Raw genomic sequence first — 13,865 nt, forward strand, 5'->3', positions numbered from 1 at the left:
TTGAAATTGTAGTAAAATAATTCATGCACATACACTACACTTGTACAAATTTTACATAATTTCCTTCATGTTTTACATTTTTGGGTGAATGTTTTAGTTTTTGAGTTGTAAATTGAATCTGTTAGCAATATAGTTGCTTAAACACATTTGTCTTACAGATCCATGAAACTGTGAATGAATTAGGCCTGGTTACTCTCTTCACATAATGTATTATTTTTTATGATGGCACACCAGTTTTGCTTTCACTTCCCAAAGACTTACAGATGGGTCACTCTATACTTGCCTGGTGTGACTGAATGTGGGTGAGCACAGGACTGTGCCCTGTGATAGGTGGCACCCTGGATTGACTACTGCCTTGTTGCCAGTGCTGTAAGAATAAACACTAATTCCGAACACTCCAGAAATGGATAAGCAACATTAAAAAATGGATGGAAGGATTTTATTATTAGGTGATGATGTTGGCATACAGTGCTGCAATCCTGCAGTGTTTAGAGCCTGATTCAAATTTCAGCAGGACTACTCTCTTTAAGGAGTTGGCATGCCATCCATCCATCCATCCATTATCCAACCCGCTGAATCCTAACAGCCAGTATGGGTTTAATTCACAGGTTACATTCTCCTTCCACAGTCCACAATGACACTGTTAGAATGTGTAAATAGGCCCAGAGTAAGAGTGTAAGTAAATGCTCTACAACTGGCTGGTATCCCATAAGGGTGTGCTCTGGTGTTGTACCTGCTACTATCAGAATAGGCACTGGTTTTCTATCACCCAGTAGTAGTTAAACAGATTTGAATGGGAAGTATTACTGGATCAGTTGCAGCAAGATTCATTTAATTTAGGTGGCATGGTGCCATATTGTTTGGAATTTGAACAAACTCCCCATAGGTAGCATCATGAATTTTTTCTGGATTCCTTCTCCCACATTGTGTTAAGTAACTGGCGACCATTGTTTTAGTGATCAAGGCCTGTACTTTACTTTACTGGTTTGTTACAATAGGGGCCATGACCCCCACCTGCCCTGACTTTAAATAGCAAGTTTTTTTTATTTTACTTAAAATGCTGTTAGAATTTTTCCATTACTTCATATTCAATCTTCTAAACATTTTACATTAACAAACACAGTGCCCAGAAACCGAAAAGGAACATTTTAAAAGGCTTACAAAAAGAATCTTGAATTCATGCATATGGCAATCTATAATAATGCCTCTTGGGATGCATAACATTACTTTTATAAAAATGAGCTCAGACTGCTGCTAATCACATGGCGCTTATGATGGATAAGACAAGTGACCTGACAGGCTAACAATATACAAATCACCGTCTCCAAGGTGAAAAGAGTTTGGCAATTGGCACATGAGATGTCATCATTGTGCAATATCAGACATTATTCAGTCAGGGATAGTCGAGTTATCAGAAACCCTGTTGGTTTATTACAGGATGCAGAGAAGGAGGGAAAGGGCAAATGCATTGTGATTTACAGTAGCTCTAGTGACCTGTTTTGCTCATGTACCTGTCTGATGGATTATTATTGGATGTCTCTAACATTCTGCTGTCTTGCTGGCAGCTACAAGGGATTGCTTTTCTGAGATAATGCATGTAAATGAATCCTGAATAGAAGCCAGAAGTAATGCTGGAAAATCTATGGTTTTCTTTAGATGTTCTTCACCCACTCATTAAATTCAAATGACATTAATTACACAATTATTTTTAATGATATAAATGATAAGCCTTAATAAAGTTATATATATATATATATAGATATATATATATACATATATTTATGTATATATATATATACTGTATATATGCATAATTTTTCTTGCTTTGGTTTAAAATTTTTCTGTATTTAGTCTTCACAGCAGGATCAGGAAAGGTGTCTCCTCTTTTTCACTGGATCATTGCCACTTTTAAAGAGAGTGTGATTTTATTGGTCTAATAAAATTGAGTTACACTAAGTTGTAAGTGCCGTCTTATGCCCCTGGGATAGGCGAACACAATTTGTTTATAAAAAATGAACCATTTCAGCTCATTAAGAAAGCTATCTACAGAGACAACCCTTGCAAACCAGGAGATTCCTTTTGCACTCCTATTGCCTTCTAGCGAGGTATTAGCAAGAGCTGAACTATGCACGCCATTGTATTTCTTTTGGATCCAATCATACAACCATAAAATTATGGCCTTCATAATAAGCATTAAGAAGATCATTAAGCTGAGTCTTAACCTTTCTCCCGGGCTCTGTTGAAGACTTTCACATCTTTCAGGTTAATTCCAATGCCACTTCTTATGGTCACAGCATCTGCAGCATCATTCTTGAAGCCTCTTTTGATAGAGCCATTGGCATGTGCCCTGTCACATAGGGGAAAAAATAAGTTTTGAAAAGAGGTAATCAATGGCCCTCAACTAATTAAAATCGAAGAACTCATTAAAATACAGTAGACAGCTGGTCCAACAGAAGGTGAAGGAAGCTATCCTTGTCACTGACATTGAGATATGCAAGATTTAAATAAAAAAGCATCTTTTCTAAGGAAACTACAAGGCTTTGCAGGATTCTTATTCTGACCTTGCTAGGAAGTGGCTAATCCTACAAGGGTACAGCAGCTGGCTGCGCTATAACGTTTTGAGACTCTAACATTTATGGAAAAATAAATTACCTGTCAGACCAGTAGATGTAGGCCCCAAAGACTGCCACTGAAAACATATCCACGTTGCTTCCTGACAGCACAATCTCTCTGCTCTCCCCGCTCTCAAGGTTGATCCTTTCTATCCTGTCTGTACGAGCATCACACCAGTATAATTTATTTTCCTGGAACACAATTTTAAAATAAACTTCATTGGGCTGTTCTCTTATCTGAGCATTTTATTAACATACAGCGCATTTACACAAAAGATAGCACAACCAGATTTGAAGGTATGCTTCAGGATAAAAGGCCTTCCAACGTACCTCATAGTCAATTGACATCCCATTAGGCCATGTAACACCAGAGTTAATAAGGACAACTTGCTCTGAGCCATCCAGAAGTACTCTTCTAATGCTGGGAGACCGACCCCATTCTGTCCAGAACAAATACCTGTGTTAAACAAACGTTTAAAAATAAATTATTAGAATTACCATTAGAATGATTTTTTATAGCATCCTTCCAGGGGTAAGCCATCAAAAGATGCTTTATAAAGCATTGTGTGACATAACATTTTCAGATTCACCTAATCCATTTTAAGGTCATAAGAAACTCGAGCTTATCTTGGCATAATCAGGCACAAGACAGAAACCAACCCTTGACAGTACAACTCTGTCACAGGACGTACTTATGCACACACCTATACAGATCCATAACCAGAAAGACACAATTATGTGGTATGTGGAAAAAAGAAGAGAAACCGCCATGCAAAAAATGGTTAACATGCAAAATGTACACAGGAATTGATCAGGCCCAGCATTTAAACACTGAACTCTGGAGTAGTGAAGCAGCAGAACTAATTACTGAGCCTTTCCTTAAAAAGAAAGCAGATATAATTTAAAGCAGCAAGAGAAAAATGTAAAATGTTTTATTAAATAATTAACTACAAGAAGTAAATAAACTTTAAAGAGTTTATGTACAGTATGTAGCATGAACTGTTATCAAACAGGAACAGTACAGCAATGTAAGATGACAATATAATAGAATTAGGATGACTACAGCCCAAAAAAGTCAAATAAAGAGGTTCCAATCACAGGTATAGTCAACTAAAAATGTGAGAGGAAACTGATGTGATTGCAATTGTGATCTGAATGCTTCATGAGCAGAGAATGGGTGACAAAGCAAGTCAAACCACAAAGATCATGGCCAAAAGTGGAGTCAAGAGTAGAACAGTCAGAAAGCTATTTCTTTTCATGCTCCAGGTTTAAACTACAATTAACCAAACACAATTATTCAGAAACCACATATATATATATAAGATATTCTTAGTGAAGCAATAATTTAAGATATTAGAGTTTTGGTACTAAGATGTATATCTTATTGGCTCAGGGTAATAGTGTAACCAAGGCTGGCTCCAGTGACATAGCAATCATGTGGAGTGGGCAGGAAATTCCATGGGCCCCCGAGCCTGGGGGTGGGGCCCTAATCGGCTTACTCTTTTTCCAAAAACTCCCACCATGTCATGTTTACCAATTCTATGCAACAAGTGCGTGTGATCAGGACTTCGACTGATGATTTGAAAGCATAAAGTTTCAAACTGACAGACAGCAGCTACGGGCTCCAGAGAAACAATGGCTGGAGAAGGGCAGGGTGCTGTGTCAGGTCCGGGGTAACTGGGGACTGAGACTCCGACTGATTTTATGTACCTGCAACGGGCCAACAGCAGCTTAGACTTGGCATTTAAACAAGGACATGTCACCTATGACTCTTACTTGTTTAAAAGTTGTTTCTTGTACCTGGTGATTTCTGATTGCATATGGGTAATTGAGCAGTTGGTGGTCCCGAGTGGGCATAGAGAGACTGTTTTAAAAATTGCTCACACCCATGTCTTGGGGTGGTCACCTCACCATGGAAAAGACCATGGATTACATTTTGAAATGCTTTTATTGGCTGTATATGGGCCAAGATATGCAACAAATTGTTTCCGCTCATAGACCCGCTAGGTCTCCCCTCCCACTGATGCCTATTTTAGATGTCCCCTTTGAGAGGGTTGGGTTAGACATTCTCACCAAGAGTAAGAATGGTTATCAGTACATGCTCGTGTTGGTTGATTATATAACAAGATACGCCAAGGTGGCCATTCTGCAGAAGGCCAATGCCAAAGTTATTGCTAAGGCTCTATCACAAATAGTCACGCATATTGGTATTTCTCACAAGATTTTACTTGACCAGGGTACGACCTTCACTTCTCTCATCATGAAGCAGCTGTGTGAGAACCTCACCATTAAACAATTGAGCACCACTGTTTATCACCCATAGACAAAAGGCCTGATCGAATGATTTACTGGAATAAGACTTAAAAACACATGATTCGCGGATGACCATGCCAATCTCGATCTCATCTGATCCCCATAAATTGCAGGCAAAGTGGCTGGGTCCAGCGGTAGTGGAAGAGTGTACAGTATATGTCTGGTAAGTTACAAGGTCAGAATACCTGGCCGACGAAAGTCTGTGCAAATCTTATACATGCACACACATATTAGTGATGCCTACAACAGGACATTTCCCTCTTTCTAAAATCACATTTTTTATAAGATAGATATTTCAAATAGGTAATGGTAATTTCATTGAAAGTTTTTATACTCACTAACCATGATATTTAAGAGTGGTGACATGCTGCACATTAATTAGCAAATACATGTAAGAAGGTGCTTCCTGTGTGGAGTTTACATGTTCTGCCCATTTATGTGTGGATTTCTCTCTGGTTTCCTCCCACAGTCCAAAAATGTGCAGAGTAGGTGGATTGGTGATGCTAAATTGGCCCTAGTGAGTGTGTCTGTATGTGTGTGCTCACCTTGGAGGCTGGAAGCCTGATGCTTGCTGGGATAGGCTTCAGCTGACCTAAGGATGGATGGATGTTTGTATGTAGATAGACAGATAAATGGATAATGAAAGGCATGACAGACAGACAGACAGACAGACAGACAGACAGACAGACAGACAGACAGACAGACAGACAGACAGATAGATAGATAGATAGATAGATAGATAGATAGATAGATAGATAGATAGATAGATAGATAGATAGATAGATAGATAGATAGATACTAATATACCAGAACTATGCAAACATCACCGCTGATAGTGGTTGGTGTGTTGGTGGGAAACACCACCAAAACAACAAATGTGGAATTTGATTATTTGTAAAATTCATTCTTTATGAAACTACTAGCTATGTAAGCCCATGCTGTGAAAAGCTCCTAGAAACCATGGATTCTGGCACTTCAATCAATCAATCGCATCGGTTGTGCATTAGCGACTAAGTGAGGTTCTCTTTCCTCAGCAGTTTCGTTTTGCCGACATGCTAACCTCGTTGTCTATCAGTGGCTAAGCGAGTTTCTCTTTTGTTGCGGTTTCACTTTGGCAACAGAGTCCATTTCATTGAGCTTCATGCTGTACCCTCTCACTTCTGGGCCGGACAGACAGACACACACACTTCCACTTCGTAGATGTTTATATATAAGAGACAAAAAATTCTGTAATTCATCCTGAAATTGTACATAGAATGCATCTATCTAGATGAAAAATGTTTAATATATACAGTAGCTGGGACTGAACCCTAACTATGAATGATGCCATGTAGCTCTGACCTTGCTAGGTAATATGTTTTAAGACTATCTGAAACTAAAATGGTTTTTGAGCAGGCATACACCATTTGCCTATCTATCAGATATCATCTGATTTACAATCATTCCAAATTATCTTATATTGTAATATCAAATGGCATTAGACTATCTAGCAGTAAAATCACTGTGATTTCTAATGCAGTCCCCATAATTCAATGGAAAAGAATATTTTATATTACTAAAAACTAGAAAAAATAAAACTCCCTAAGTGTACTGAGTGAATTGTGTAGAGCTTTTTTTAGAATCTGGCAAGGATTCATTAACGTTGTCATAAAAGAAGTCTACTGGACTCCTGCCAATGTTTCTATTAAATGCTTGTTGATTTAATCAATACAAGGAAGTATAATATAATGTGCTTTTTGTTACTAATTAACTACCCACATTAGGATAAAAGGTGGTGTTTTTAGTGTTGTTTAAGAAAAATGAATTTCTACTCATTCTGTGATTTGATAGATTGTGTGTTTGACTGATGTCTCACCTTTTGTTTACAACAATGTGTGTTTGTTTGCTATAGTCTAACTCTTATGTTTTATAGGTAATGCAGATATTTGGAAATAAACACCATTTCATATAAAAAAAGAAATTAAGCCTTATTCAATGAATGTTTAGTCACTACTTTCAGTTTATTTGTTTTTATAGTTTTGGGAATACCTTCAGTTTTGTGCTTCAGATATTTTGACTACTGGCTTTTTGTTGTTTCTGATGGCCATGTCAGTTAAGTGTTTTGGCTTCATCTCCTTTTTTAGATACCAATGTTACTTTTCATTACTTTTCCAACTTGTTTTACTGTCTTTATTTTGCAAGCACTGGACAAACAGTTTCTTCTGAGCTATACCTCTATTTTTTGATTCTGGCTACTTACACTGTGACAGCAGAAATCACTAATTTTAATTCACACTGTATCTCACTCTTGTGCCTTTAAGCTTAAAGTAGTCTTCTTTCATGTTGGAAGAATTTTTATGATCATTGTAAACAGGGATAAGTTAAACATAAGAGTATAATAGAAGAAACATAGCCATGGGAGTTTATGGCTAGCAGAATGCGGGTAATGAAAGGGCCAGTTCCATTGGAACTCCTAATCTTGAACAAGCTTCTCCAGCTTTAATATCTGAGAGCTCCTTGTTTATATTTCATATTCTACTGCTTTAATTTGCTTTCAAGACTAAAATTCCATTAAACAGATCTCTAGCTGTTTGTGAAAACATATTCCAAGGCATTCGGGGTATTTATGAAACAATTAGCTTTGGTAGAGAATGATTCTTTGGGGGTCAACTTCTTAGTTTTTGTGACTCTCCCAGCTATTTGAACCTAACTCTGCAGTCCTGAACAGGCAGTACCTTCTGTAACAATGAATTATATACCAGTTTCAAACTAGCAGAAAAAACATTTCCCTAAAGATTTTTGGCTTTGTCTGAGCATTTGATCCCTTTGTTCTTGCTATTTCCAATTAAACATTTCCCAAAACATTCTGATTCCTGCTTATATAATGACCGTGTTCCCACAGGAGCTGCTGCTGTTTAAGTCCAGAAGGAAATACGATATGAAATTTTAGTTCTCAATATTATACTTTCATATAGAGTAGTTTTAACTTCTAATATTGTCTTAAAGAAGTCTTAAAGAGTTTCAAAACATTTCTGTTTCCGATAGTAGCTTTCTTCATACAGAAAAAGTCTATTTTTTCAATTGTTGAGGATTATGCAAAGAGTGTTTATTGTCAGTCTTGCTGGCAACATTTCCTGCTCTGCAGCTGAAATCATTTTACTTTCAATTTGTCAGGTTGTGAACTTATTCTTGTTAATAGTCCCAAGGAATATGTTTTTCAGGTTTTCTTTAATCCTCTAGCCAGTCTGTCATCAGCCTATTTTAATTCTTGAGCACAGGTATTATTGCATAATACATTTATTTTGGGGTTTACATGCTTCTTTTTCAGGACTTTTCCTTGTGTCTGCTCTTGTTGGAGGTGGTTGGCATGCCCTTATATTCACCCTTTAGAAGAGGAACTGTTATGCATCACACTCCATGGCAGTCTACATTTCACTAAACCCATCTCACATTACGTGTCTTTAGCTATACTTCTCAATCTGAAATGCTGGTTTGCATGTTCTCCCCGTGTCTGCATGGGTTTCCTCCGGGTGCTCCGGTTTCCTCCTACAGTCCAAAGACATGCAGGTTAGGTGCATTGGCGATCCTAAAAAATTGTCCCTAGTGTGGGTGTGTTTGCCCTGTAGTGGGCTGGCACCCTGCCTGGGATTTGTTCCTGCCTTGTGCCCTGTGTAGGCTGGGATTGGCTCCAGCAGACCCCCGTGACCCTGTGTTAGGATATAGTGGTTTGGACGATGACTGATTGACTGACTAATTAAACTTTCTTTAACAGATCACTAGGCTACCATGATCCTGTGGAACAGCTTGATTATATTTTCAAATAGATTCCACAGGTTGCTGGATTTGCATTGAAGGGATGAAGCACCATTCATCCATGTTATTTTGATTATGATGGTAAATGTTTGCTCATGTGGGAAATCAGACATAATTGTTTAGTTGGGATGGGATTTGGTGACTGGGACAACTATGGTTAGTTGGTATACAGTTTGGACCATTAATTAACCGCTTTTTGTCCTGTGAATGAGTGTACTATCATCTTGGTTGATTTCAGTGAACATCAGGGTGTAAATGGTTCAGCATAGAACAAATGTGATTCCATTGATTTATTGGGATTTATTTGTCTGTTTGTGAATCTAAGCCTAAACCAGTGAGATGCCTTAAACATCACTGAAGAGTTACTAGAGCACTTAACTCTTTGAAAGTTTAAAATCTTAAACAAAAACTGTCCCTACCATCTATCCATTTCTATAACCAATTTATTGTAATTCACGGTCACGGCCTATCCAAGCTGTGTTAGGTGCATTATAGAGAACTCACCTAGAATGGAGCCCTCACTCACATCCTGTATAAAAGTAAAAGAAGATAATTGGTGTAATTTTCAGTGATTACTTCTTGTTGGTATCACCTGTGAACCTCATTTCAGCATATTAAATATAAAACGTCCAAAACCTTTGTAATTTAATGCTTAAGAAAATTAGAAGTTCCTACAGAGTCACGTTAGAACATGCAACATTTTGAATTCCTTTTAAAACGTGAAAAAATATTTTAAATGCAACATCAGAGCAGGTTTTTTTTTTCTTAATTTGTTGTGAAATGAGCAAGTGAAGGATAGTATAAGGCAAAATAACTGTTCAGTACATTAAGAGGCTCTAAAAAGGAGCTGATAGCTGGACATAGCAACATAAATCACATGACAGAAACAATAGATAGATAGATAGATAGATAGATAGATAGATAGATAGATAGATAGATAGATAGATAGATAGATAGATAGATAGATAGATAGATAGATAGATAGATAGATAGATAGATAGATAGATAGATAGATAGATAGATAGATAGATAGATAGATAGATACTTTATTAATCCCAGGGGGAAATTCACAGTCGATAGCTAAAATTCTAGACACAAAAATGTGGTGCCTATGACCAAAACAGATGCCCAGAATGGTGAGACATTGATGTCACTATCATAACAATTAAAATGAGAAGCACTAAGAAAAAACAAAAGCAACATGTGTTGAAATTGAATACAGGTGGGGCTCACAGTTTCAAGCAAGTTCTGTTCGTGTGGACATTTGTATTCCATGCGTAATGCTCTATTACTTATGTTACACAGAAAAATATCAAACTTATTTTAAAAATGTCAGTGAAGATATATTATTATACTATAAATGACAAAACAAATATAATTTTAAGTTAACTTTAAACCACAGGTGTATACGGTATACCAACATTTTCTTAAACATAGTATACTTTTTGATAATGGCACAGTACCTCATGGAAGTAGAAATGACACAATAGTGGCACAACAGTCCATCAGTGATTGACAATTGTGAGAGGCACGTTGTCTCTTCTGAATATCACTTCCTTCTCCCAGTGACTATACTCCATGACAAGGTGCTGGTGCTAGGTCATTCTGCGCCCTAGGCCAAGCTTATTAGTGCGCCACCCGACTGTTCAGTAACTAATCTGTGCTGCTGGGTTTTACCCCCTCTTATTATCTGCACCCTAGGCGATTGCCTAATCCACCTTAATGGTGGTGCCGGCCCTGGATGGACATGTATTTACAACACTAATAATTACAACCAGTCAGTCCTAACACTAAGCTAAATAGGCAAGTGCTGACCTACATAAACGTCTAACTTAATTGTGACTACCTTTATTTGTGCAGTGCAGCATACTGTGACAGGTGACACCTGTTCATGAACGCGCAAAGCATTTGAAAATGGTTTGAAAGTACATAGTGCACTGTACTAAACTACAGTAGACCCCCACAAAGTCGCGGTTCAGGGTTCGCGGACTCAGTCGTTCGCGGATGTTTCCTTAGAACCTAACTATTAATTGTTAGCGGAAAGCGCAAATATCCTCCGCAATTTTTTCTGGCTTTTTTCGTGGCAATACTGTGCTGTAGAGAGAACAGGAAGCAACCGCTGAGGGAAACGTGGGTTGGGATAGTGAAAGTAGCCAAACCGAGAGAGTTATTCATTTCTACTTGATACTGACTGACTGCTGCCCTGTGACACGTGTCCAGCTGAGTGGGTTTACCACCACTGAGGGAAACGCGGGTTGGGATAGTGAAAGTAGCCAATCCGAGAGAGTTATTCATTTCTCCTTGATGCTGACTGTGACGCGTCTCCAGCTGAATGTCCTCATGTTTTCCACTTTGTTATTGTATTCATTTTGTTATTCTTACACGCACAAGATGTCGCCGAAACGCTGTGCACCTTCTAAGGCTTCTGGCATTCAGCCTAAGTGCCAGAAAAAGTTTAAATCACTCCAGGAGAAGGTTGAACTACTGAATTTGCTCCAGGAACTAAAATGTTATGCTGCAGTAGCGCGCCACTATGGCATTAATGAAAGCACCGCGCGCTACATAACGAAGAATGAAGCAGCGATCTGGAGTACCGTATCTGTAAGTTTCTGTGATAGTGCCAAAAAGGTAACGACCGTAAGGAATAAAAATATCATCAGGATGGAATCTGCCTTGGCATTGCAGATCACCGACTGCAGGAAGAAGAACATCCCCTTGGATGGTAACATAGTCCGTGTGAAAGCACGGAAATTGTACCAGAAGTTTGCTACAGGAATCAATGTAGCAACTTCCTATCACAATGTTCCTGAAACCTACAAAGAAAAGCCAGCACGAAACCCTACCAGAAGAAGGCCCGTCCAAAGACACGACTCCTCCTGAAGCGCCTGAAGAAGAGGCGCCACCTGAGGAGTTTTAAATCCTCTGCATTGTACTGCACAGCTACTTCATCATCATCATCAATATCATTCATCATTGGTGAGTATACCCAAATATTAGTAACAGCTTCTATGTATTCACCTGCATCAAAAATAGTTTTGCTTTATTTGTAAAGTAAAAAAAAAAAAAGGAAACCACTACATGAAAATTAACTGATATTGAGTTGAAAGGAAACATTTCTCATTTAGAAAACCATAACCAGCATATGGCTTTTATGTAATCCCTGTCAATAACAAAAAAACAGATTTACGCAAGAAAAAGATTCAAAATTGTGACATGGATCCAATCCATTTATATGGTCATGACGGAGCTGGACCACTTCCTGACAACATCAAGCACAATGCATAGACTAACCCTTGAAGAGTACATTTATGAACATACTGATATTCACTCATATTGGGCTAATTATGGACATAATTTAAAATAACCTGCATGTATCTGGAATTTAGGAGGAGAAAGTGCATACTCTAAATGTGAGATCAAACCCATTATTCTGAAGTGCTAACCAATAGGTCACTGTACCGGTCATCTTTATTGGTAAATTATTAAAGCCAAGCAGACCATAAAGTAAAAACATGAGAACAAGACAAAATGGGTTATATTCCACAGTATAGTCAAATATCTCTTTGTTGACTGCTGTAAATAACAACAATGACATTAAGTAATATATGAGGTTGAGCTCCACTCTCCTATTTTGTCTCCAGTAATATATGACCTTTGGCATTAGATTTAGTTTTATTGGAGCTGCCCACTGAGAATTATATCCCAAGAACTGCTTTTTAATACCAAATATACCTCGGTGTTGCCTTCATGTGCCCCCTCCCAAAATGCATTACATTAAATAATTGCAAATTATAAACAAAACATATGCTAACAAAAATGTATTTTTATATCTTTAGCACTGATTTTAGAACTATATGTTACATGCACACATTTTTCATCTTGATAATTTATTACAGCACAAGCCCTTCTATTTTATTTAATAGCTGTGATAGGCAGACAGATTTAAAGTGGGATTCACCTTATTGTTAGCCATGCTGTGCCACACATATGTATAGTATGCTAAAAAGTTCCAAATATTAATAGAAGTCTGTTATTTCTGTAGCTGGTTCACTAGTTGATAGTTCCCATGTGACTTTTGACAGCTTGAATTATGCAAGCACTAGGGAATTAAATCTCTGATGTCTGCTGCCTAGGGAAAGGAGAAGCAGCAGTAGGCTGGAGAAGTGTCATTGAGTTACTGTAGATAAGCTCTCCAGAAATCAGCTTCTGCAGGTATATAAATAATGTTTTGTCAGAAAACCTCATTCTAAAGTTTTTTTTTATTCTGATATTTTTACAAGTACAGGTATGTTAAAACCATCCTCAGTTAAATCTTTGTAAAGAAGTATTTGAGCATATCATTAGTAAATTTAAAGACAGCCAATTAAAAAGAAAAAAAAGAAAAAGGAAAAGATGCACCTGTTAGTTTTACATATTTTTATCTATTTTTTTGTGTGCTCTTAATCAATAGCAAGCAGAAAATTGGAACCAATCCTAGACAGAGCCTCACTCAATCACTCACAGTGGTATTGTTTTCAGGTAATACAGGACCATGAACGCAAATGTATTATCTACAAAGTCATGTCATCTAACAGTGTTTTTTCTTTTTAAGTTTAAAATGTCTTTGAAATCCTATTTCTATTCAGGTCACATGTTGTAAAATCTACGACCTTTTTCATGGTATTGATTACCTCTTGTAATCATATATTAAAAACGATCTCTGTAATAAATTAAAAATTGAATTATAATTTAAGTCAAAGTATATGAGAAGATTAAACATTATCCCAATGTCTTTATTGGTTTTTCTTGAGCTACTTTCACATACCAAAGAGTTATTTTTTAGGAAGATTGGGCATTATAAAGTAGCTGTATGGGGGGTCTAATTGATAGTGTATTATAAGTGGTCCGTGGCGCTGTGCAGATTTTAAATAAATAATCACATTCTGGGAAGTGCGGGCTCCAATCTGGTGCGGGTGTGTGTGAACGTGCTTCTCCGGTGTTGACTGCGGTGCTTGGCTGATCACGCACTCACAAGCAAATCGAGCAGGTCAGCCAGGTGCCTCATTCACACCTTGGAGGGTTCGGTGTGTCACATCTGCACCCAATCAGGCAGGGAAGATAAAAAGGACCCTGCATGGTAGAGAGAGATAGAAAGGACAGAGATAGACA

At 37.7% G+C, this 13,865-nt stretch overlaps 1 protein-coding gene across 1 annotated transcript in view; it reads right to left on the bottom strand.

Moving 5' to 3' along the window:
• Window positions 1-13,865, bottom strand: part of lrp1bb (low density lipoprotein receptor-related protein 1Bb) — a 2,167,948-nt gene that overhangs the window by 504,035 nt on the left and 1,650,048 nt on the right. Inside the window, exons 38-40 of the mRNA XM_051931086.1 lie at window positions 2,943-3,069; window positions 2,653-2,804; window positions 2,223-2,347 (exon numbers count right to left, since the gene is read on the bottom strand). Coding sequence (XP_051787046.1) covers window positions 2,223-2,347; window positions 2,653-2,804; window positions 2,943-3,069 — 404 coding nt within the window. The remainder of the gene's footprint in view (window positions 1-2,222; window positions 2,348-2,652; window positions 2,805-2,942; window positions 3,070-13,865) is intronic.

Source organism: Erpetoichthys calabaricus, chromosome 8 (assembly GCF_900747795.2).
Source record: "Erpetoichthys calabaricus chromosome 8, fErpCal1.3, whole genome shotgun sequence".
NCBI classification, from domain to species: domain Eukaryota; kingdom Metazoa; phylum Chordata; class Cladistia; order Polypteriformes; family Polypteridae; genus Erpetoichthys; species Erpetoichthys calabaricus.